General features: G+C 43.3%; 1 protein-coding gene across 12 annotated transcripts in view; it reads left to right on the top strand.

Moving 5' to 3' along the window:
* Positions 1 to 26,759, top strand: part of baz2ba (bromodomain adjacent to zinc finger domain, 2Ba) — a 67,888-nt gene that overhangs the window by 11,905 nt on the left and 29,224 nt on the right. For 11 of the 12 annotated variants that reach the window (XM_030091200.1, XM_030091172.1, XM_030091190.1 and 8 more), the window contains exons 2-3: positions 1,063 to 1,105; positions 24,311 to 24,511. In XM_030091200.1, the coding sequence (XP_029947060.1) occupies positions 24,313 to 24,511 (199 nt within the window). In that variant the 5' untranslated portion in view covers positions 1,063 to 1,105; positions 24,311 to 24,312. Of the gene's footprint in view, positions 1 to 1,062; positions 1,106 to 24,310; positions 24,512 to 26,759 lie in introns of those variants that run through there. The other variant, XM_030091126.1, reaches the window with a different exon arrangement.

Here is a 26,759-nt window from a genome sequence, read left to right as displayed (position 1 = left end):
AAAAAAAAAGATGACTACAACGCTTTGGGGAAAAACCAAAGCTTTTCCAGTAAGCTATGTATCATTGTGATATCTGACCACATCCGTGCAGATGAAGCATCCACCAGACTTGATTCTGTTGCCGTTGACCAGATGGATGTGTTTACTGACAACAAAACCTTGTTAGATAGCTACCCACACACGCTGTAACTCTGCTTGTGTGTTGGTGTGTCTAGAAAATATATCTGTAAGACTCAGGCTTCCCGTGTGTGTGTGTGTGTGTGTGTGTGTGTGTGTGTGTTTGTGGGGAATGGAAGTTTGGAAGTGCTGTGTTTTTTTACTACCTAACCATGCGGACACAAGTTACAACTGACATTCAAGCTGAAATATCTTCTTCGGGCATTATTTATATTGAAGAATATGTTACATCAGCTCGACTAAAACTCATGAAATCTGTGTGTGTGTGTTTGCTTGCTGTAGTGTGGTATACAGAGCTGGGTGGTGTCTGTTATGGTGAGCTGCTTAGATTAGGCACCGGCTGTAAGTGCTCAGGAGGGCCTTAGAGACTATGTATGAGAGATGGGCGTGAGAACGCTGGTGAGGCTTCGTTCTCTGCAAGAACTGTCTTGTGTTTAGGGAAAATATCCTCGTACTCAAAGCTCCAATGTCTAGATCCATTTCTAACAAACAGGTTTTGCAAGAAAAAAAAAGCTCAGGGAGAAAGAGACTTTTCTGGGTGTGAATATCTTTGTGTGTGTGTGTGTGTGTGTGTGTGTGTGTGTGTGTGTGTGTGTGTGTGTCACAGCTGTGTTTCAGACATCACTCTATTTTTTTCGTTTGATGTCTCTCAAAACCACAAATCGAAGCTGTGTAACTGTAACTTTGATATCCGACTGGTTTTGACTCCCTCTCAGATTGTCAACAAAAAACTCTGGGATTATCACAATACTGCGAGTAATCCTACCATTTTACAATCATATTTTAAAAAAGACAAAACAAAAGAACAGCAGAGAAACGTTCCTCCTGACTCAGATGGTGTATTTACCCTGAACCACAGCCATCTTTTGTTTCTGCTTTTTCCAGGTGTTACAGCAGTTATGTCAAAGAGCTGAAGACATCTCTAACAGTGAGTATACTAAAGTGTTTTCACTTCTCTTCCTGTGATGTTTGCTTGCGTGTTACAAAATAGTTGATGCATGACTTTTAAAGATATATATTGTCACACACTTCTGCTTTTGTGTTTTGTTTTGTTTTTTTTACACCACACAGGAGCAAACTTGCCGACTCCTCCACTTTCAGGCCTAATTTGATTTTCATTCATTCAGTGAAAGAGGATGTTTTTTTCTCCCCCAATTAAATTTAACAAGAGCCCCTTGAAAAGCAGTTGTTATGATTACATTACAAATTCGGGGTTCATTCAGTGAATCAAGCAATTAATTAGATTTCTCCCATTCTAATCAGAATATTTGTATGAAACGTGCGTGCCTAATAAACATCCTTTGAGTTTGCTATCTGTTCAGTGCCAACACTGAATGTAAATGGTTGTTAACTGTGTCTGACAGTGCTTCTGGGTTAGGATCTCGGATTGTGCTCGGTTGTTTATGTGTTCTGCTATGTGCAGCTTTAATCTCCTCAGTTCTCAGACCGTTTCGCTCTTCCCTTTTCTCACTTTGTCTGTTTTGTGAGAGCAAGCTGTACTCAGGGGCGCGGCTGCGTCCTCAAGGCTTCACTTCACTCACACCAAGGTGGCAGTTTATTGTTCAACACACAGACAATGACTTGCACTTTCTCTCCTGCCTGACTTGATGGCCCTGCGCCTGTAAGTGTGTCAGCAGATCAAATGAGATATTTTCTAAGAAGTTTTTTTTTTTTTTTTTTACTGAATGCAGAGCTCAGGGAAAATACTTTCACTCATGACTACAATTTTAGCTTTCTATGTTACCAGTCCTGATTCTATCAAGTAGAACTGTTACCACTTCATCTCTGGCTGTGAATGATACATTATATCCCCTGCAGGTCGGCGCAAGCTGCTTGTATCATTTGGAATAAGTATTGATGAACCCTCTCTTGAGGAATCAATTTCTAAGGGGGTGTAGCCCTGTAGCTCAACCCCCACAGCTGGCTGTTCCTAACTGGTGTCTTGGCTGCCTGACTCTTCCTGCAGCTCCATAGAGAACAAGCACAGCAGAGCACAGGGAAAGATGGAGCTCATCCAAACAGCTATGGTGTAATTAGCTGACATTTGTTGCTTGGAAGACAAGAGAAGGGAGAAGGAAAGAGCTGCTCAACTCAAACACCCAAAGGAATATGCAAATGTTGAGAGTGAGAGAAAATGAAAGAAAGACTGAGGAACGTTTCTAATGGCACAGAGATATAATTATATCACATTTACCTAAGTTTGCGTATGTGTGTCTGTGCGAGTGTGTGTATGTGTGTATGTGTGTGTTTATGAACCCATTGAACTTTGTGATGTTTTGCCACAGGAAAGGTACAAACCACCAGTCAACAGAAAGGAATACTAAATGTAGTCAAAGAAGAACAATCCTTTCTTGACTAGAAGACATTTTCCTGTTTCCGTGCATTGAACTGTCACTTGGGCATTACACAACCAAGACACACTGCACCTATGCGAAGCATCCATCCACAGCTGGGCTGCTTCTCTGCTTCGAGGAAGGTTGCGCATGCATGTATTTGCATGTCTTGTTTGTGGGCATGCATTTAAAGGGAGTGCACTGTAATGCATGTGGACTATCTGTGCTTAAGCCAAGGTGCCGTGTGAAGGAGCAGCAATGCTTACGCAGTCCCATCTGCTTGAAATGCAATGCTTTTTAATGACAAAACACTGAGTGGCTGGGAGGTGTGTGTGTGTGTGTGCGTGCGCGTGTGTGTGTGTGTGTGTTATGAGTGTGAAATAGAGAGGAATAAAGGGAGAGGGAAAGGAGAGAGAAAAACATCTCGAAGGTCAGGAGCAGCGGGCGGCCGTAGGGGAGAGACACGTGAGACAGAGATAGTCTTGCGTCAGCCCCACAGCAGTCCGTTCTTTATGTGTGTGCGTGTGTGTCCTGTGGGGCCAGCATTTCCATCCGCATCCCACCGTGTGTTACATCGGAGCAGCATGCCAGTGCTTCTATTCTGAGTGCCTCGATCTGCATGGAAAGAAAGACAAATAGGTGGAAGGATAGATGGATAGATAGAAGATAGATAGATGGATAGATGTATGCACAAAATACTGCGTGGAAATACTTAGTAGCAGTCAGTCATTGAGCTATAGATAATTTTTTACATGGCTCTGGTGACAGTGGAAGGGGAAATTACACCTTCTAGCCTGAGGGGAAAGAATTTCTCCTTCTTGCTGCCTGTCACAAAACCTGAATAGGGTTTCATCAATCCTACCAACTACTATCATTTTTCAGCTCTTATTCAAGAGCCTGCTTTGTTTCTCACAGTGTCTTTTTCCTGGTGCCCTTTAAACCGGTGCTCTGTTAGATTGGGAAAGTGTTAGAGATAACGCCTAAACATTTAGTACTTTGTACTTGCCTCGGAGCTAAGATTGTTAAAAAGCTACTGTGAGATTGTCCTCGGGATACGGAGCAGCGTGGATTCAGCAGACACACTCCCGCATTAGTTTGAGGCTTACCCATTCACGTCTTTGGGCTGCTTTCCCCCACTCACACACGCACGTCTTTGCGTGCATGTAAGAAAACACTGACTGTCCCTCTAATGCTTCCTTTTGCCCTGCGTGGTCTCAACAGGGTTCAAGCCTGTTGCCAGACTTTTGATTCGCCCCCACTGCCCAACCGCCTCTGCTCTCCTTGTCCCTCATGAAGGGCTGCAAGCGTGGGGCGAGGCTGCTCTTTTACAGACCCTTCTGCCATGAATCACTGCTCGCACCCAGGGAGCCTCAGTCCACTCAGGGGCTGCCTGCCCAGCTCATAATGTGCGTGGTCATGAGGGGGCCATTTTGAATGGAGGCCAGACAAAACAGGAGCTAAAGAACCCAAGCTGTGAGCTTTCCCAGAGAGGGCAACAACAGGAGTGGTGTGTGTGTGTGTGTGTGTGTGTGTGTGTGTGTGTGTGTGTGTGTGTGTGTGTGTGTGTGTGTGTGTGTGTGTGTGTGTGTGTGTGTGTGTGTGTGTGTGTGTGTGTGTGTGTGTGTGTGTGTGTGCTTTAATGTGTTTGTCGTAGTGAGCGGGGGATGTTCGACACACAATGCCGAGTTTTGGGTGTCATAATGCAACATAATTGTATACCAGTTATTTATGAAACATTAGGAGTAGACATTTAAACCTCATGCATCACAAACCTTTTAGCCGCATACAAACGGGATTGCAATTTGAGCTCCTAGGACTCAGCACTAAAGCCTGTTTCAGTGTTAGGTTTGAAAACAAGTGATTATCCAGCGTTTACTTGCACTTACTTACCAACCTAGAAGTCGCACAATACTTGGAGAAAATATTTTCATTCGGTAGACTCATCAAATTCAAGATTTTTAATGTGTCTTAGGCCAAAGAAAAAAGGTAGCAGCCTTTTATTCAGACTACTGTGGATCAGTCATAATTTACAAAAGAGTCTAGTCTGTTTTGTTGCTATGAGTGAATGATATGTTGTCATGGTTTTAAATGTATATTTGGCTGAACATTAGCAGAATGATGTGTCTGCGTTGTGGTTCTATTAGAATGTCTCATCATGTCAATGAATTTGATTACAGGATTTAACATCTTTGCATTTCACTTTTCTTTTTGGGTCCTTTTCCCCTAATCTTTCTATAGCTTTTTAAGCTTCACCTGATGTTGTTAATGTGTTTATTGGTAGCTGATGATCAATATTTATCAGCTAGCTGTTATTATGTTCTTTTCTTCCCTGTATATGTGTACAAATGTCACTTAAACGTGTGTGAAAAGTTCCTCTTATATGGAGATAATTTAAGAAGGAAGCACACAGGCATATGCTCTCTTACTCTCTCTCTCTTACATACTATTGAATACTTAATATCAACTATCAATGTGAATGACTTGCTCTGACCTTAACCACAGCCTCTGCAAGCTCAGCCTCAAAACGCTACTCACTTTAGAAATGAATGATTTACATCTTTGGAACTTGCTTGTTGCTCGTTGTGAGGATGATAGTCTGTACCATGTGCAGTGTAATCACATTTTACATGGACCACACACACACACACACACACGCACACACACACACACACACACCCGATGCCAGCTGTTGCCCTCTTAAAGCCTCCAGGTTTATTGGGTCTATCTGCTGCGTTTATGGCCAAACCACCACATCTCTTCGACTGTCTTGATTCGTTGGCCTCTGTTTCTGCCATGGCCCTGTGTCTCTTGACATCCTGTACTGCTTCCTGCTCTCTAACCCCATCTCCAGATCTTCTTCACAGCTTAAAACACTCACGCCAAATGCAGTTTGTCCACAGTGCAGTGCCGTGGATGTGGCTTCTGCCTATAACCCGCGCCTTTGGCTGTGAATAGTTTGTCCTCACTGAGCCCGTGTGTCCCGGGGCCCCTCGGCCAGGCCAGGTTGTAACCTGGATACAGCTGCAGTCCAGAGGAGCCATTAGCAGTGCCAGGAGGCCCCCAGCTCCCAGTGAGAGCTCATTACTGTTTCTGTGCAGTCACACTTCTCCTATGAAACACAGCAGTATGCCTGGTGAAACTAGCCAGGACATTGAGCCTCAGGGAAACCATTACAGCTTGATTTGGAGTTCTGAGAGAGAGGAAGGAAGAGACAGCGAGAGGCAAAGGTTTTATCAGCAGAGGAGAATAAATACCAGGAATGATATTAATCATTAAACACGTACACTTTTCCCCGTGCTTAACTGTGAGAGAGTGAGTATCTGTGTTTATTGGTTCTTTTTGGTCTTTGTTCAGTGTGTGTGTGTGTGTGTGCGTGTGCGTGTGTATGTGCGTGCGGGCGCACTCTCGGAGGCCCAGTTCAGCTGTCTAGTCTGGTGTGCAGATGGCTGAGTTGGGGCCTGCTGAATAAGATACCCTTTTCCTTCCCCCTTGTCTTTTCATATTTTCTTTCCTCTGTCTCTTCTTCCTTTCGCTTCTTTTCATACCTCTGTGTCCTCTTACTTTCCTTCCTTTTGTCTTTGTCCATTCTTTCCCTTTCCTTTCCTCTCCTTGCTACATTTTTCTGCTAGGTTTCATTTACCAGTTACATCCCTGGCTGCCTTCTCTCTTTCATCACTGCATCTGCTGAGGGCCATCTTGGGCAGAGAAGAGTTTTCCATCGCTCTATTTTCTCTCTCCCTCCTTCTTTATGCGCCTCTCAGGGCTCAGTGCCGCAGCTATACGCGGTGGCTTTGGAATGAAATGTCTCTTAACCGAGCCATGTGCCCCGGAGCTACGGTAATTGCAGGTGAAATTCAGCTTCCTCTTTAAAATGCCATCTCTCATTTCCAGTTACCGGCCCCCTCCATATCTCTCTCTCTCTCCCTTTCTCTGCCTCCCTCCCCTCCTGCTTCTCTCCCTCTCTCCCTCTGGCTGTCTTTCAGAGGCGTGTGAATCCCTCAGCCCCTGTCGCGTCTCTCTGCCCCAACAGACACTCCCACAATGCACAGCGCTGATGGTTGCACAGTGATATCAGCCATGCAGAGGAAAGGGAGGGCCTAGACACATACACATTCAATATGTGTGTGTGTGTGTGTGTGTGTGTGTGTGTGTGTGTATGTGTGTGTGTGTGTGTGTGTGAGTGAGAGTGAGAGTGACAAAAACTGAAATATGTGTGTTTGTGAGTGGGAGACAATGAGCGTATACGTACATCTGTGCGCCCAGAAGAGAGAAAGTGATGTGCGTTGTTGTGTGCCTAAGGTGTAGGTGTCTATGAGTGTGTGCATGTGTGTGTGTGTGTGAGAGCTTGTGTGTGTACAGCGTCAGCAAGGCGTGAGCTGTGTAGAGGTGACATCAAGGTGAACGCGGCGTGCAGAATGCTCTGCCGACTCGGGAGGCAGCAAATGGCTCTGTGGCAGATGGAGTCTTTGTCAGGGAAGAAAAATGGCAGCTCAAGAGCGTCAGAAAGGACCCCCCCCCCCCCCCCCCCCCCCCCCACCCCCACCCCCCAACACACACACACACACACACACACACACACACACACACACACACACACACACACACATTCTAAAGACTCCACTTTCTGTCTCTGTGTCCTTTTTTTGCACAGTTGGTCACACACAAAAAACATTAATAGATACAACACGTGCATGCTGATATGTACACACACACACACACACACACACACACACACACACACACACACACACACACACACAGACAAATGCAAGTACATACGCTGACACACATACATCTTTCCACCTCCATCTCCTCCCCTCCTCCTTAGTGAGCTGGGCTGGCGGGCGGTGACCTTCCCTTGCTCGGAGGGTTCCCTGGCTGTTTGATCAATTATCCCTCTCCCATTGTTTACCAGGAAGCAGGAGGAGAGAGGAGAGGAGAAGAAGGCTCAAAATGGCCACTGTCAGGTGGAGGGATCCATTTCCCTGCCAGCGTGGGGGTGGGGGTTAGGGAGAGAGGGAGAGACGGAGAGACCAGTGCTGTGAAGCGTGCTTTGAGGGAAGGGAGGAGCATGATTCCCTGGCAGTTGGGATGATATGACACTCTACTGAAGGTGCAGCTCTGACAGTAGTTAACATTTATAATGCTGACATCATCTGTTCAGAGGTAGCAGTCAGTTCCTGAAACTTTCTATAATCGAACAGGAGCAGTTTTTAGTCTGAATCCTACAACAGCATGTGTTTATGCTTGTTGTCCTCAAATCAGTGCCGCATGTATCTCGGAGATGTACTGTCACGGCCGTGGAATGTTGCAAACACATTTCGCATGTATGCATAATGCCACAGTACTGCAGGTACACTTCCTATTTTTAGCATGCCGAAGTGAGGGGGGTACATACTCTAAAGGTCAGGTGGCAGAGAGAAAAAAATGAGTGGGAACAAATGATGCACTAAGCGAATGACACTCTGAGGTCCTGCTTTAATATGTATGTATCGCAGGTTGATGGCTGATTTCATTAGCGCCTCTCATTGTTATGCATAGATTGTCCTCCTGCAGCAAAATGAATATTGTATTCACACACACACACACACACACACACACACACACACACACACACACACACACACACACGAACAGCGATTTTCAGGGAATACTGTATGTTTGCGTCTTGCAGACGACATGAAGAAAAGGTTGATGCTTCCACAGGCTGTTATCTGTGTCGGCTATAATTAAAACAATTTACGGAGCTGTCATTTTTAAACAGGTTTCTGTGCTGCTGCGGACAATTCCCTGTCAGGTAGTAAGCGTGATTATTTAGGTCCTTGTTGATGTTTGAGAGAATTATTTCCAAAGCAGCAAAAAGAAAGAAAGAAAAAAAAAAAGGCGCTTTCTCAGTTTAAACGACTGAGACAGAATAAGTCGTGTTGTGTCTGAGGGTTCAGATTATGTCACCTCAGTTCACGTAAATGTCTGCATGTACTTGTGCGTGAGAATGAGAATAATGCATTGAGTATGATCCATTAGTTTGTTTGTGAGGTTTTATTCTCTCCCTTGCGCACAGAGAATACATACAGTGAGTGTGTGAAAATGCCTGACCGCCTCTTTGTAATCCTCCAAGATGACTGTGTTTCAGTAGGAATTCCAGTCCTTAGCGGGGCATGAGCAAATGTTGTGTGCAAGATATTAATAGCTATTGTGGGCGGAAAAGAAAAACCTTCTGCATTTTTCCATATGTTTTGTAAGGAAACAGTCCAGATGGATTATCTCTTGGTCTGGAGCTTTCTTTTGCTTCAACCAGCTCAAATCCAAAGTGGCGTTGTACTTGCCAGACACTCAAACACACACAGGCACACACACACTCACTCACACTCACATTCACACACACACCCATCCATGTGCTCACACTCCTCCCGTCTGAAGTACAACAGGCTATTACTGATTAACATGTCTAAACTCAGCCAGTTCAAAAAGCCACTCTAATTCTTTTTCCATCTTGCTCTCATATGAATCGTGGATGACGTGACAGTCTTTCTTCCTAACATACCTCACGTTCCTTGCAGTCATAGAGATATGTTTGTCGCCTTCCTATTTGTTGCCTGAGAAACCATGTTGGCTTGTCTTCTCACATTTCACACTTGGTTTCATCCCCTTAACCCCTCATGCTCGAGCTGGACGGGCTGCCTGACCTCTTAAGTCATGGATGTTAGACTCATCGGCATCACAAGGGACACAGTTGAGCTGTATTTTTCTCTGTGACTCACAGACAGAGGGAAACACTTTTTGAAAAGAAACACTAAGTTATTAACACTTTTGTACTGATTTCTGTCAGACATAAATTGTATTTGTTTATACCAAAATTATTAAAACATCTCAGTCCCATGATTTGTAGTATTTGGGGATTAAGTGTTTATTGGACATTCACACTTGGCCTTCTTCCTTTAATAACAAAGAAGAAACAAAACAACTACTTTGGCAAGTTTTTTTTTTCGTGAGTTGGAAGACACAAACTTGCATATGTACACTCAGTCACATTAGGTGGCGTGACAGAATGCCACATATTTGGAGTTTCACAGCAGGCAGGCATACCAGGACAGCAAGGAAGAGATAATGTCAGTGCACTGCTGGTTAACTCACTGTTTTATCCGGTTTCTGGGCTACAAAGCGTGAAGGGTGTCTGTTGATGACACACACACACTCACTCACACACACACACACACACACACGCTAACTCCGACCACTCCGTCTCTTCCCCAGCCTGTTCGACAGCAACAGCTAAAAAAAAAAAAAAAAAAAGAGAGCAAGTGACACAAGATCCCAACCGACACGGCTGCCAGTGTAGACAAAAGCTACGTTCATGTGTGAATGCATCTGAGTTTTTATGACACATGGTTTTTCGAACCAGGAAGTGTGCCACAATGACTGACAGGATGTAGGATGATGTTGTGTTGGAGTTTAAATTATGCTTTTAGAGGTCATCGTCTCCTGAAATAGATTTTTGAGCATATTATTGTTAAACACTGTGACGTGAGGAGTAGGCTTTGAGAGCACGTTGATTCTTCATAGCTCGGTAGTGCTATATTTAAATGAAGAAATCTTGAAATTCACACAGTCAGCAGTGGAAAAAAGAGCTTCCTCTCCACACCACCCACACGGTTTTCAGCCGTGTTGTGACTTGTTTGTCTGCCGTTAGAGGATTTCGACTCCTTCCAGAACAATTGCACTTAAACACCCTCAGCTCCAGAGGATGGGAGCTGGCTACACAGCAGCAAAACAGTGTTAAGGGGCACCCAAAAAAAAATGAGTACACCTTGTGGGAGGCAGAAACTGGAAAATTCTCTCTCCCATCCTGATGTCGCCTTTCTCTGTATGCATGTCAGGTGCATGCATGCTATTGTTACTTTCATCACTGGTGTGTGTTGTCACGTGCAGCTGTTTGCTCTCCAGTTAGGGTGCTGTGTAGTGAGCTCGTGGAGTTATGGCTGTGCGGAGTTTCTCTTCACTGTGAGCTCCTCTCTGATTTATTCGTAACATCTGTCTTTGGCAGGTGTGTGGAACCACAAGGTCTTCACTCTGAGCCTGTGATGCAGCTATCATTGCGGGCAGTGCTGTCTTTGTGTCTGCCTGCACATTTGTGCAAAACAACACAAGAGGGCCTTCCTCCGCCCCCTCCTTGGCATGAGTCATATTTGAGCCCTGTGTAATCCAAGCCCGTGTTTCATGTGTGTGAACAGACAGACCCTGAGCAGTGGTCTTGGTCCTGGCTCCCTCTGGGGCAGTGAGTGGGTGAGACACAGCTATCAACAACAGGCCCAGGCAGCTTCGGTTTCAGCCTCACCACACCAGGAATCTACTCGTCATGACAGGGACGCAGGCACAAGGCACACACATCAAACACGACCAGACATTCAGGTAGAGCCAAACCTATTATGCTTTGCTCTTCTTAGTTCCTCCTGCAATAATATCAGGTAACAAAAAAGAAGCTAATGGCAAGCATTGGGATTGGTTGGACCTTTAGGAAGTGTTAGAATTCAGAGGCTGGTCCTGTGGATAGAGTTTCACGTGAAAAGATAGTGTGACACAGCAGTGACACTCAGCCCAACACTACGTGTGTGTGAGTGTTTGTGCGTCTGGGTCTGTGCGTGTCTGTGTCTGTGTGTGTGCACTCGCACACCTGTGGGAGTGCGATTGCACCGCAATAATGCTAAAGCTGAGTTTGACACAGTCAACAATAGAGACTCAAATATTTTGACATTTTTTCGTGAAATCGCTCAGAAGAAGTGTGGTGACATGGGAAATAGGGCCATGTCACAGGGAAAAGGAGTTCTTTTCTCTGGATATTCTACATAGCATTTCAAAGCACCCCATTTGAGATGTGACAAACTCTTTTAAAGGCACAGCTGGACTTTTTAAAGGGTCTTCTACATTTGCCCCTAGGGGGGGAAAAGGTGTCCTGGATAGAGCAATAGAAAGGTGATACCGGGAAAATGGTTGAGTGAAGCTGTTTCCCATTATGATCTTCATTTATTATGCTTTTATTCTCTGTGCAAGTACTGAAGTGTCATATTTTAACACACTTTGAACTACAGTGAAAGAAGACTTTCACATCCTTGAGAGAAAAAAAAAGTGAAATCTAATATTTATTGAATGAAGTAAAAAACAAGAAGATATATTCTGTTTGTGCAGCTCGATATATCCTGCCCTGATTTTGTCATTTAGCAGTGATGAAAAGGTAGGCCAGGGCACTGGAACACAGACACAAGGACTGGACAATGATGTTTTCTCTTTGGGAACATCATTCATTGAGTCTTTTGAGATCAATGTTTTTGAGAATTGCTTTGAATCAGATGTCACACACACACAAAAAGGCAGAAAGATAGAAAGAACACACCATGTCAAAGCAGCATTATGCATGCCTCCAGGCAAACTGTGGTGACCACAATGTTGTACAATTGTGGTGCTAATCTGAGTTCACTGAAAAGTGGGTATTTTTGACTCGGTTCATTTTGAACTCCGTCAGACAAAGACACAGTTGTCACACATGCGAATTGCTCTGTTTAAAATTAGTATCATTTTTTTGGAGCACTTGTTTGTTTATTCAGATGACCTGACCAAACAAAATGTAGTTGTAGTTCACACTTGAGTTGGATTATCTTGTTGATAGTTGAAATCAATCAGCTTTTCAATTTTCTCACCAATCTTTAGCCTTTTGTCTGTAGTCACATGAGAAGCTCAAAAACAAACAAAAAAAAAAACACAACAAATGTCCATATGTTTACTAAACCAAATCAATCTCAGTTTAATCAACATCAAAATTAAAATGATTTTTAGTGTGTCTTAAGTCGTCTTGATGCACGTTGGACGGGAATGTTTCTGTGAAATAATTCCTTGAACATTTGGAAACTAGTGAATGGCAATTTGCATGTTACACGCTTGTCAGTTGTGACTGTTTCATCAAGTTACAACACAGTTGCCACAGGTTTCCTACACTGTCATATAAACAGGAAACAGCAGTCTTTAGTTTTATTAACCCTATTACAGCCACATGAGAAAATACACAACATTTGGGGATTCCTAACACCCTTGTGGTCCCGGCCACATTCCAAGTATGCACGATTAGTTGCTACTGGTCTCGTTTTGACTGGGGACCTTTGTTGCCTGTCTCTGCCTATTTTTGTGGACTTGTAAATCCAGACAAAGCTGCATTTATTCAGTGTTTATAGAAACAGTTTCATTATTAGAGGCAGGAAACATCATTACAAGGCTTCATGTCAGTGGAGTCAGTCAGCATCTCAGTGCTTCGCAAGAAATTAACTGAGAAATCTTGTGGCTACCCAGTAAACAACCTTCAGGTTGTTAGTTGCCTGTTGAGAAATGGTAATGGGACACCAGCAGGCTTAGATCTTCATAGCCAGTACTAGTTAGTGGTCTCTTTCTTACCTTTCTGGTTTTTTTCTTCTTCTCGATGTTGTGAACGGCTTGGAAGGTTTGAATGACAGTAAAAGGGTTAAATGTATTCATGTTTTCATGACATTCTCAATGTAAAATTTATATTTTATACTTGTAAAATAACCATTTATAACATGTCTTGTATAGGCTGATTGTTAATACTGTGTATAAAAAGTGTTATAGTTTTCCTTCAATTAACAGAACCATAACATCCTGGTCATCATGCTGTATGCTTAACATCATCCTATCATTCCATTTGATTGATTTCCATGTTTTTTGTTGTGTTAGTAACACTATCAATAAGAAGACAAGCTGTCCAATATGAGTAAGGCTCTGTGTGATTCAGAAGCCAGTATTGACACACGTGAAAAAAGATAATCTATGTGAGTTACCACCTTAACTCTCTTGTACAGTAACAAAAGTAGGAGATTCTTCAGTAAACACCATCAGGCTATTCTTTTCACACTCTAACACTGAGTCACACAACCAACAGCCAAACCAATCATGCAAAGCCCTCAGTTAGTCCCCGTAGCTTCTTTGGCGAATTTGGAAACGTCCTGCCTAATATTGACTTAACAAATACATGACCCAACAAATCAACACAGAGAAGCTTTCCAGTCAGCTTAATGTATGCATTGGTTGTTTTTTTTTGTGAACGGATGAACAAGTAGTGTTGTCTCATATCGCTTGAGCTCAGAGTTTGAGAGCAACACATAGTTGTACAGGAATATTCTAAATATACTGATGAGATTGTTGAGGATTTGCTCTTGATACGGCCTCTTTTCCTCCCTTTCTATCCGGTGGTAGAGTGGGAGTGAATGCCAGGGTTTATTTGTCTGGAATTATTTGCTCTGTTCATCAGTAAAGGTTGAACTAACTGTCACAGTTAGTTTACAGAAACTAATCTGTGATATTTCATTATAAAACCTACGCAGTTTCACTGTTTTTTTTTTTTTCTTCTCCTCTGTACTTTGGCTGCATTTTCGCGATTCTTGTGTAATATGGATGTAAATTAGCGTCTGATATTGCAGCTTATGTGTTTGTGTTTGTTGGTGTTTGCATGTGTGTCAGTGCCTGTGTGCGTGGGCAAGTGCATGTGTGTGTATGTGTGGTTTTTGTGACAGTACAAAGATGTCCCAAGGGTTTTTTCCCCTTTTCTCATTACAAATGCTAATGTCACATTAATGAAATCGGCTTAGTTTAAGGTTTATAGCGTAGCCTACACTGAGAGATTTGGCCTTGACACTTCCCACATATTTCAAGTTGAATCACATTTTTTCCTGTGGGCATACTATTCTGAGTTACTCTAAAATGTGCTGGCCCTGAGTGAAACTTTGAAGGTAAAGTTTAGAGCACGGTTGCCAAGCTTTGTCATCATTGTAAATTGTTGGGCCACGGGCTGCCGGCAACACAGCTTCCGAAGACGAGTGTTAGCTTAGCTACGGCAGTAATGGGTCCAATAAGGGTCTGCCTAATGTAAACACTGTGTTAATGTGCTAGCAGCAGTTTGCGGAGTCACTCGCAGTTAATCATTGCTCAACAGAGAGCCTGTCAAGCACAACAACATGCCAGAGATTTAATCATAGTTATAGATCCCCCGGTTTTATGCAGATTTAGAAGCTGGGCTTCTAATCATTTGGCCTTTCCGTTGAGCACGTAGAGTGATATCAGCAGCCCTGCTTTCAAGGGTCAAGGATAAAAATGTGAGTAAACAGCCACTTTCAGATGTACTCTTCTGAATACATTGTTTTACCTTCTTAGCTCAAAAGGCAGTGGGATTTAAAAATCCATGATATTTAAGTGTTATTATCACACTTGCATACTATTCTCCCAGAAAGAAAATCCCCGCAGTTTAATCCTGAAGGTGATCGGTCGTGTTTTAGAATGTTTCACCAGTGTTTTACTTCTTGCCTCACTTTGACTTTTTTTTTTTTTTTGAGTCACAAAAGCTTAAACAGAGAGTAAGAAGACGAGATTGTTCTTTGTAATTAAAAGGCAATTTTGTAAAATTGATTAGATTATGCTAATCAAGGGAGATAATATCTTAAAAGCAGTGTGAGGCAAGGAGATAGAGGGAGTGTGAGGAGTGGAAAGGAGTGACAGTCCAGCCGCCATTACAAGCTGCTGATTTCTGCAGAGTGCTTCATAAAATGTCAGAGCGCTTCTCCCTGAGCAAGACACTGAAAAATGGCAGCGCTGTGATGTGCTGGCACCTCACCTGCTGCACTGTGCGTGTGTGAGTGTGTGTGCATTACAGAGAGAGGGAGAGAAAGAGAGCGAGAGAGAGAGAGAGAGAGAGAGTCAACGAGAGTGTGACTGTGTTCATTTGTGCAAGTGTGTGCTTGCCCGTGTGTACATAATTGTATGTGTGTTTTTACATCTGTGTGTGTGTGTGTGTGTGTGTGTGTGTGTGTGTGTGTGTGTGTGCACGCGTGTGCTGGCCTCCCTCCCATGTTGCAGTGAAGCAGAACAGAGTGGCTGGCTGCCTGCTGCTTTGCCTCCCTCTCTGTCAATACAACACCATTCTCTTCCAGCCAGTCATTCTCACATGTTTAACATTAAGCAAAGCAACCGTTTGAACAGAGAAATACAAGTGATTGACATATTGAGTTTAATGCTTGTGGATTTTCTCTCATCAGAGCTTATGCTGCCAGATTGTTGTTTTGAAACCGTTCAATAGCTTTTAAGACCTTCACCTGATTTCGAGCAAACATGTACACTTTGTGCCACTCTCAATACCTGGAAATGTGTTGTTGTTTGGCCCTTGGTGTTAAGTGCGCGTTTATCTTCATTTTGCCATTTAGCATTCGAGCGTTTTGTGTCGAGCAGATAGCCAAAAAGTCAGGGTCTTGTAATGAAGTCTTTATTGTACAGGTGTTATTGATGTTAATTTTAATATAAAAAAGTGTGAAAAGCAGAGTGGACTGGAGAACGGTGTTAAGGAGCGGCGTTGTAGAAGAGATAAGCCAGCTATGTTTACATCTGTGATGTAGTTGTGTAGTGAGTGCAGGGACGTGTGAAAGTCAGCCCCTCATATGGCATCAGCTCTAAATAGGTTTTGTGTAAAAAATAAATAGATAGATAGATAAATAAATAAATAAATAAATAAAAAAAAAGGGGGGTGGTTGTAAGTTAAAATGCTTGTCAATAAAACTCAATGTGTTGCAAAATAATATAGAAGATATTAGAGCTTTAACTATCTCATACCTGCCAACACGTACCTATTACTTATACAGGAAGCAGTAACAGTTATTTACACCTCACGCGTGAAAATGACAGCAAACAATCCAAATGTATTGATTCATATTTTTGACCAAAATGTAAAAATTTGCATGAAAACTATTAAAAAGTGAATTTGACATGTCTATAGGTGGTGCAAACCACCAAAAACAAAACAAAAACAAAAAGAAATCTCAAACATTTTTTTACTTGAGTGAACAGTTCAGATCAGAAATGTATTCACTGGATAGAAAAAATAATACTATGGACTAATAATGAGAGCTTTCGATCAATATTGACCTTTTAAAATTCTTTTGCATTCAGGGAAAAGCTCCAGATACTATGGCATGGACCCACACACAGCTAAAAATATACAGAGAAGCACATGTATATTATTGCAGTGTAATTTCAACATCTCACAATATAAGATGCTTTGATGTCTGTTCAGTTTTGTCATGCATACAATATGTACGAGCTAGTGCTGCTGGTTTATTCCGTGTTTTCAGTTTCACTGTATTCTGTGATTCGCTCTGCATTACAAAGGTTAAAACTGCAGGTGTTTCATGAACACCTTTGCTCTGAGCAGTTTGGAAGTTGAACTAATAAACGAGGAATACCGACGCTTTATGTGTCAAAGGGGAGCAGTAAAATTAGGGTTTGTGACTGTACATGTACTGCCTATCTTGTTCCGTCAAACGGCACAGCGTGTGCTCTCAGAATAGCTTCAAACTAATCTTGCAACTTGTATTTGTCATTGATAAGCTGGTTCAGCCATGCTACGATTTATACAAATTGTGTCACATTTGCACAGTGGTATCAGTTATCTGTAAGTACAGTTTCAGTCGAACACAACGCTAAATGGTTTCTCCTCATGGAAATGGACAGAAGAGGCTCCAGCAATTGCTGGAGCAAGGCTTGCCGCTCTCTGGCTATTCCATTGTTCTGTCAGTGTCAGTTTGTTTTGCTATTTGACATGCATGTCATTTGCATTATGCATATCTGGAGTACTGCGCTCATTTTCGCTCCCCCTCTAACCCGTCCTCTCCCTCTCTCTCCCCTTCTCTACCTCCCTTCCCTTTCTTTTCCCGATATATCCGGATAACTAATGTTATTTCCTGTTGTTCATTTTCAAGTTTTGTGTATTTTCTGTATTTATTAAAATATGCTCATTGGGCAGAAATATAGATATCATCTTTGGACTTTAACAGGAAATCAAACATATCTGTGAAAAACCTTTACAACATGAATATTCAATAATTCTATATGTGTGGATTAATACCTGAGATTAACACACAATCAGTTGCTGTAAATAAAAGTGTACATAATATAAATAATTTATTCTCCTGACGGAGTCAGACATTGTTTCCTGTTGAGTTGATTCAGTCTAGCACATAAGTAAATTTTACCGTCATAAAAAGCACATCACGCTTGTAATAGTCAACTTCTAATTACATAAATGGCCTTCCACAGACCATTTTCAATATTAATTAAGAGAGCCTTCACAGACGATGATACGTTTTGTTTCTTAATTGTTGACATTTTTAACAACAACTTAATCACACACTACACACCGGTGTGCTTTGTTAAACCCAATCTGGATTACTCTGCGTGGAAAAATGCTCCTTTGGATTCACAACTCAAAAGTATTAAATGTTGCAGTTATTTTGATTCGCAGTGACAGTATTGTGGCGCTGCTTACCTGAGCAATGTCACAGGAGTAGCAACATGATAATTGAAATTTATATTAGGGACTATACAGTTCTGTAAATTATACATCTGTAGAGCAATATTCACTCAGAAAAACATTTTTGCTTTTGCTGTAATACGTGGAATGCATTTTGTTGAGTTGTGCACCTGCTTTCTACACACAGTGCTAAAGGCCTCAAGGTACTTTTTTTTTTTTTTTGCCAATCATCCGTTTGCCTCTTTGCGTGCAGTTACAATAAAGCTCTGTTGTGAAAATTGGATGAGAGCAAATGTAAAATACTGTAATCTAAATGGTAATTAACTCTAACAGGTACTGGCTTTCTGCTCACCTTGCATTCGGTGGATCTTTGTGTCTACTTGTAATAGTGCTCTTGGACATTTTACGATTTAAATAATTTTGTGTGCTTCCAAACTGCTCCAAAGTCATGATAGATTCTTGTAGACATGAGGAGCCGATGGTGAGCAGATCTGGTTCAATGTGTAGAAAAAAAAAAATCATAATGAGCAGTGAGACTGGCAGATGAGTGTGAGTGGCTAGCAGAGGGAGAAGGGCAGATTCATCAGGGATGATTGCCTGATGCACACTTCTGCTTTTTTGATGTGAAGACCCTGCTAGGTTACCATGGGGAGAATAATTAGCTTTGGCTGGATGCAGATGCGAATGAGCGTAAGAGATGGGGAATTTTTCTTACTGAGCTTACTTTGTGATACTTATAATCGTGCATATGGGGTGTGTTTGTGTGTGGAAAAATACACATACACAGATTTTCCTTCTCAAACACATGCACACAGACACACACTCACTACGGGCTCATTCTCTTCTATTTATGGCCAGGAAATGGGAGTAGTGCTATGTCTGGTTGAGCTGAGTAACACTATTCTGTCACACATAGGTTTGACATCAAACACAAGTGACAAGCCTATCCTATTCCTCTCCACCGAGTCATCACCATGTCCCAAAATCACATTATTGTCACAGGGAACCCAGCAGAGACGGATGGTTAGTAGGGGTGTTGATTCCTGCCTTTGGCATCTACGGTATGCTTGAAAAGGCAAATAAAGCCATTTGGCAGGAGCTGATTTCTTGTCATTTCAAAAATATACAGAATGCGTGTGGCATGCCATTTAGCTTTATAGTTTATCTAAAGCCTCTTACAGCTTCATGGACGTGCATATGTGTATGGGTTACAACAGGGCCCGCTGGATACTGAAGCCGGGAAGTCTCCGGTGCTTGCACTCTAGCATTTGTTGCACACGGGACCATATCATTACCTTTTTACCCTGGCAGGCAGTAAGCGGCTCTAGCATGGTAAGCTCCAGTGTTACATGGAGGCGGGCAGACAAGCAGTGGTGTGGCTGTAATAAGACCTGTGGCCAGCGCCGCTGCCAAGCCTCGCTGAGGCAGGGTGAGAGATGGTGCCCATCCCCTACATGCCCTGCTCTGCCATCTGTCACTGGGTAGGAGCAGTGACCAGGGAGGGGTCTGAGTCACTCGAGCTGTTGTCACCTAGACAGGCCACACTGGGGCATGCTGTCTCTCCATACTTCTATCAGATCCACTCCGCTGTGTGTTCATGGTGCCATTATGCAGTTTTGCAAATACCCTGTTTGACATCATTATTCAGTTATTCAGTGTCTTGCGGATTTTATGACTTTATGAATTAAATATCATTTTGGAAAAAAAAAAAATGTCTGCGCAGTATAACGCTCAGAATAGAATAGAACAGAAGCAATAAAAACAAATTAATAAAGTCATACAGTCAGTTGTGTAGCGCGTTATCACACAGTAAACACTGTCTCTTTAAATGTTCTCTGAGCTGATGTTTGACACTGGACAAAGGTTGTCACTTAATTTTTGCCAAGATGCCTGGTTATGTCATTTCCTGGCCGTCGGTGTGTGTGCAGGGAGGAGGGAGGCGGCAGAGGGGTGGAAGGGAAGAGGAAAAGGGGTCAAGCAAGCTTGTGCGTGCGCTCTGCTATAAGCAAGATGAGCTTGCTCAGCCAGTGTTCGTGGCCAACAAACATGCAAAGTACAAACATCCACATCCATATGCACATGCCGTGCCTACAAAAACACACTCCCACACGAACATATACAAACACAAAGAGAGATTCGAAGTTCAAACAGCGTGCCTGAGCAGCAGCTACACAAGGTCAGAAAATAAAAGATGCTCTTGCTGATTCAGTCACTGTTAATGATCTCACTTTCACAAACACGAGAGCAACAGAAAGTACCTCCGAGTGTGTGAGCGTGTGTGTGTGTGTGTGCGTACTGTTGGTTTTGGTGATGAGTGATTCATGAGAACTGACAGACAGTTTATCACCTGGTAACCAGAGCAGCGTCTGGAAATTAGAGAAGTATTATCAATTCTCAGAACAAACTCCATTATTTATTGGAAATGGCAACACTAAAAAAAGTCAGTGCTCATTCTGAACTGTTAAAAAAAAAAAAAAAAAGTAAAATAAAGCAGCCTGCTGATGATTACTCAATCCAGCTCTTTTTTGTTACCTACAACCTTCATCTTGACACACTTGCTATGTTGACATTTCTCTTGTTAGCTGCTCAGAGCAGGACACAGCTAAATAGAGGTCTGTGTCTGACACAGTTGCGGATCACAATAAAAGGCAGGGAGTAAGAGATCCAGAGGAGAGAGTGGATGTTGCAGAAGCAGCGATGATACAGTCTTTGTCGTCTGCGGTAAGGAGGAAAAAAGAAAGAGAGCTGGGAGCCACCGTGTGTCTTTGAATGGGGTCAGGGCATCATGGGGAATAATGCATTTCCCTTCACTTGCGCCAGGCGCTCCTTCCATTACGGCTGGAGAAGAGACATTGTGTCCACACTCTGATTACCACTGATCCATGCTGATGACTCTGTTGGCGGATTATCTCAGTTAGTATCAGCCATCTGTTACTGTGTGTATGTGTGTGTGTTTCATTTGTGTGTGTGTGTGTGTGTGTGTGTGTGTGTGTGTGTGTGTGTGTGTGTGTGTGTGTGTGTGTGTGTGTGTGTGTGTGTGTGTGTGTGTGTGTGTGTGTGTGTGTGTGTGTGCGCGCGTGTGTGTGTTGAAGTGGCGAGGAGGAAAAAAAAAAAAGGGGCAGGAGTGAGACACACAGGAGATTGAATAGTCGAGGCTGTGACACACGAACACGTGCACGAAAACAAGTCCAGAGGCTCACGTATTGACAGCCTTTTGTGAAACCGCTGCACGCGTAACCAGGCGCTGTTGCATACACGCAACGCAGACACACAACGCCGCAAACAAATGCCTAATGTAAGGCCACATACCAGGCAGCACAGGCCATTATACCACCACCAAATGCACGCACTCTATCTCTCCTTTATACTATTCTGCCCTCCTTTCAGATGATACTGACATGTGAAGGCTCCTATATGAAGGCCACATGCAATCATAAAACCGCAGAGCTGTTTATAGCTACACTATCTCCTGAAGGGCCGTTGCATCCAGCCACTATTAGCTGCTTGCGTTGACAGCTGGGTGCTGTGTTGTATTTGTGGACGTGACTGTGAATCCAGCGCTGGAACACATCTTATAAATCATAGTTCAGCCATTAGCATAAATTCTCCCTCTTCTTGCATCTGCGAGACCTGCTGTTTCTGGTTGCAGCGTTCCGCGTTGATTGGTTGGTGTTGTTCAAGTCAAATTGATTTAGCCGTTCACGGAGATTATAACGCTTGCCTTATACCGCCACTGTGGTGTGCTGTTAATTACCTATAAAATCAAGCTAATTCTGATGCTAAATCCATTTTAATTTCTCATAATTAAGTCAGGATTGGATCCTTAAATACCTTGGCGCTCCATTATTGTTGCAATCATTGTTGTGGCTGTGCATTTGGTGGTACATTGCTGAGCTCAATCTTATTATTGTTATTAGATTTAATTGCACTAAGTGATCAGTTTGTAGTTGTCGGAGGAAGATGGACTTGCCTCGCAGTCGTTTTTCCCCTGCTGTCCTTTCTCTCTCTGTCTCTCATCCCAGAAAGAGGCCCTTTGAGAGATTGTGAGAGATGAGAGGAGATGAGGGGGAGGGTAGCTCTGCTTTACACCTCTGCAAAGGAGGGATTGCTTTTTTGTTGTTTGTTAGGGGGGAAATCAATTCTGTTCACATCATCACGTTTTGACAAGGCGAGGCATTAAGTGCAGATATTGAGAAACGACAGGAATGGTTTACAGCCTGTCCTTCATCTTCCCCTCTCTTTTTCTTTCTTCTATCTCTTTTTCCACAACAAAATCAGGGTATATTGTCTTGCTTATCCCTTTTTCTTCTCAATCTCTCTATCTTGCCGTCATCCTCTCCCTCTTCCTGCGTTGTTTTTCCGTCCTCTCTGAAAAGGTAGGGAATGATCTGCTTCACTTACCAGCTGACACCACATAAGCTTGCCCGTCCTCTGAGACACAAGCCTTTTGTTTTCATGTGCATTATGATAATTATGAAGGGCCACAGCTCCTCTCCATTTTCATCACACTACTAATGATACTTGCATTTTTTTTTCTTTTTTGGTGGGGCGCAACCACAGAAAGATCACTTTGAAAAAATGTTGTGGAAGAATATATATTCTTTATTGTGTTTTTTTTTTTTTTCCTTTCTCGACCCAACCTGACATTTAAAAGGTGACAGCCAAAGTGAAGGAGCATTGAGTGTGACAGTCATTCATGCAACAAAGTGTGGCCGAGAGGAAACAGTTTTTGGTTAGGATTACAATAAAACTCTTTATCCTCACTCAAGCAGAAATTTATTCTTGTAACTAATATGTAACATTCATTTCCTCGCCGTTAAGGTTGATAATTTGCCTCTTCTGCCCCACGCCCTGTCACCCTTCACAAGACACCAGTCGAAGGACCTTTGACCTTGCTCATAATTACACAACCACCATCTTTTCACTGCAGCAATGGCAGTCATGGCTGCCCAAGTCCGATGGCACACCAGCCTCCTCCCCGTGGACTGCAGCAGGTTTTCTTGTCATCCGCGCCTCTCGCTCTCCCTCTCTCCCTCTCTCTTGTCAGTGTTGCTCCTGGCGAAAGGCTGATACTTGATATTCAGAGGATAGCAGCTTTTGTCTCAGAGATTTAATCAGTGGCTCTGCTCCCACTGCAGAGGAGAGAGGGAGGGAGTGTGGCAGAGGGATGGCAGGAGAGAGAGAAGGAAAGAGAGATGGAGGCAGAGACTGTTTATATGTAATGACACAATAACAAAGCCTGCCTGTAAAACACAATCTGCAAACTGTGCTTTTGAAGGGGATTTTCAGTCCTGGATTAGTGTCAGGCAGAGGGATATGGAAAAGGAGAAGAGAGAAAAAGAGTCAGGTTGATGTGATAGACAGGGGAGGTGATTTTGTGTGTGTGTCTTGTCTGCAGTGGGGGTTGAAATGTGTGAGCGAGCATCCGTGTGTGTGTGTGTGTGTGTGTGTGTGTGTGTGTGTGTGTGTGTGTGTGTGTGTGTGTGTGTCTGTTTGTGTGAACGTTCATGTGTTTAGAAACACTTTTGTATTTATTTGGCTCCACAAGTCAGTGGCTGTGTGGGCATAGTCACATTGTGTTCTCAGTTGTAAGCAAAAGGGGATTAAAGCTGAATAATGTAAGTAAAATATTTGGCTGCAAAATGGCCAAATGTTTCATGTTGGGGTTTATGTTGTTGGTTGGTTGATAATGGCCAGCATGGTGACTCCGTGAGACTGATAATGGAAAGCTACAGAGTTGTTTAATGCACCTATCATCTAAAAGCCTCTCCATTCAGTTCTTAATTCTTAGTGAAAGGACTCGGGGAGCAATGTTGTCTTGAAAGGCCGAAAAGAGCTCTTAAATTTAAATGACATTCTTCATTCATCAAGGGCGCGTAAAGAGATCTCGGCTGTGAAACACGTATGTGTAAGTTTGCTCATGCGTCCTCCTGTTTCCCTGAAGGACAGAGACTGACAAAGAAAAGTGGCGAATCTGTTATTTGTCCATTTTCTGTCTGAATCTTTTCACTAACCTCTGTCAGTCTAAACGTCCCACTTCAACCTCAGCCGAGTGAGTTCTCTGGAAAAGTGGCTGTCCTGTTAAGGAACACACACTCTCCGCACTGGTATTTTCCTGCATCAAAATGTAAAACCTGCTTTGTTGTCCGTTATCGGAGTCCTTAAACATGTCATCCTCCTTCCTACCCCATATTGAATCAATAGAGGCTGGGAGCCACTGAGCATGGCTAAATAGAAATATTGTTCAGGGGAAGTGAGTTGTGAAAGGAAAAGTGTCAGGAGGTGTGTGTGTGTGTGTGTGAGTGTGCGTGTGTGCGTGTGCGCGTGTGTGCGTGTGTGTGTGTGCCTGAACATGTTGTGTAGGTGTGACAGTAGGCATTTGTGTGTTTGTGAGTGTATGGGAGGGTGTGCTTTGCTATTGTAACCCTGCTGATTGGATTGTGTTTGACAGATATGGAGTCTGGAGAGCGGCTGGCCTCCCCTGCGCCCACCCTGTCTGCTGCTCGCACCTCCTCCCCTGCGGCCTCTTCCTCCTCCTCCTCCTCTTCCTCCTCCTCCTCCTCTTCCTCATCTTCATCATCGCCTGCACCCCACTCTAAGAGCAGCCTGGCCCCGAGCCCCTCGGCACTGGGATCCACCCTCAGCACCTCTGGTAAGAAACACTTTTTTTTTTTTTTTCTCACCTCATGTCAGTCAAGAAAAGAAAATACCCACACACAATGCAAACAGTTTTCATGTAACCATAAAAAGATGCCAAATGTGGTCACTTTCATGTCTTGATAGCATTCAGAATCCTCCTCGTTTCTTTACCATGAAAAATGAGTTTCCCCCAGTATTAATTATACAGTTATTTTGCAGCCGGTGTGAATACACCTCTCTCCCTGCTACAAGGATTTTTTTTTTTTTTTCCTGACAGCTTGGGTTGCAATTGAAAAGCTGCTGCATTAATGAATCCCAAACAATTAGGGGGCTCTTTTGTGTGAGAAACACACACATGCTTCGCCATGTCTCCTGACAACCTTCAGCTCTCTGGCTCCAGCTGCCTCAGAGTCAGGCTCAGCACGGCACTGTGTGTGTGTGTGTGTGTGTGTGTGTGTGTGTGTGCGCACGCGTGTGTGAGAAAGTGTGTGTCTTTTTTGAAAAAGCAATAGAGAAAGAGTGAGAGCGAGCCTCTGCCTGCATGATTTAACATTTGTTAGCCACTCAGTGTCTAGTCAGCCCTGTCCAGCATCCAGCTTCCTTTCTATGTATTGGTCAAAGCCATTAGGCAAAGAGCAGTGTGTATGTTCCATGTGAGTGTGTGTGCGCATGCTGGTTGAAATATTGTGTGTGGGACTGAATCGTATTTTCTTCTCATCTTTTGATGTTTAGCTGTTTTCTTGTAGGCCTTGCCCCCCCCCCCCCCCCCCCCCCCCCCCCCCCCCCACACACACACACACACACACACACACACACACACACACATATATTGCACTAAGTAGGAAATAGGGTATCCAGCTTTCTCCATGATTGTTGTGTTTTCTCTGTGTTACGAGAAGAGGAAGGAGAGAGCAAAATAAAGCCCCTTGTTTTGTGCTCCATATCCTCAGTGTTGCCCCAAAGAAGAAGCCATTAGGAGCATCTCCTTCTTATGCATTATACATCCCTCTTATCCCTCAGTGCCATTACGTGTGCTCAGATTTTCTAGATAAGCGATTTTGGGCTGAGCGTCAAATGATATGCTGAGAGGCAGACCGTTAAAACTCTGAACTTTTGCTGTGCTTTGTGGGAATCAAGTAAGGCAGTAGTTTTTCATTTCACACGCTGCTTTATTCAGCACGTGAACTGAAACCCCAACATGCAGGAGATAGTATTTACATATATAAAGTACAGTAAAGTCGTCTCCTTTGGTTGTCTAGCTCTGGGTATCATAATTAAAAGGAGAAAAACATTCTCTTGCGGAACAAAAAGAATATGTCAAGTGTAATGTGTAAGCAGGTAACATCAGTAATTACATATTGCAGCGATATAGTATCATCACAAACTGCAGGCATTGATTCAAGGTCCTTTTCCAATGTGCCAATAACACTTAAAAAGAAAAAAATCTGAAGAATGTAAAAATGAGCACAGACTGTGTTCTCTATGTGTGTGTGTACGTGCATCCATGCGTGCATATATGTGCGTGCATGTGGGTGCGTGCATGCGTCTGTGCATGTGTCATTGATGAGGATATCACTTGGAGAATAAAAGCTGATCGGCGCTTGTAGCACTCTCTCCTTCTGGGATCAACTCACGGATGCAATTAACTTAAATCTGTCTGTGGAAATTTGATTGACTGCAACAAACAACAAATTAATCCCCCTTCGGCAGCATCCAAACATGAAAAAAGCAGGCGGTGCAGTTTGTCAGAGTGGAGGAAGGATTGAAACAGAATGAGAAAGAGGGCGAGGGAGCGAGAGAGAGAAAGAGACACAGAGTGAGGAAGAGCGAGTAGGTAATCCTAGGTATGTCTTTCCCCTGCTTTTTTCTTGCTTCAAATTTTTAGATTTAATTATTCGCCTTCTGGAAGCCTGCATTAATATTGAAAAGGCATTTGCAGATGTCACTTTGTGTTGCTTCGAAAGGAAGGAGGGTGTGTGGGGGAGAAGTGGGCACCTTAGGCGTAAGTGAATGCTGTGACTGGCCTTTCGGGGGGTTGCATTGCAGTCGTTTATCTTCCTATCCGCTAGCTGACGCTGGCAAGGCAGGCTCTACATATTCAGCATATTCTAATGACATTCAAAAGGCAGATTTTGCTGTCTTGTGGAGAGAGGGGCCTTGACGCCAACACAAAAGGCTATACTCTCATATGTCACGCTGCCAGCATGCTGGTGAGGCCACAGCCAGTTTGATTCTCACTTTAAAAAGTCTGTGAGATGCAT

Source organism: Salarias fasciatus, chromosome 1 (genome assembly GCF_902148845.1).
Source record: "Salarias fasciatus chromosome 1, fSalaFa1.1, whole genome shotgun sequence".
Lineage (NCBI taxonomy): Eukaryota > Metazoa > Chordata > Actinopteri > Blenniiformes > Blenniidae > Salarias > Salarias fasciatus.
Note: the sequence above shows the minus strand (reverse complement) of the source record. Positions and strands in the feature narration are given on the sequence as shown.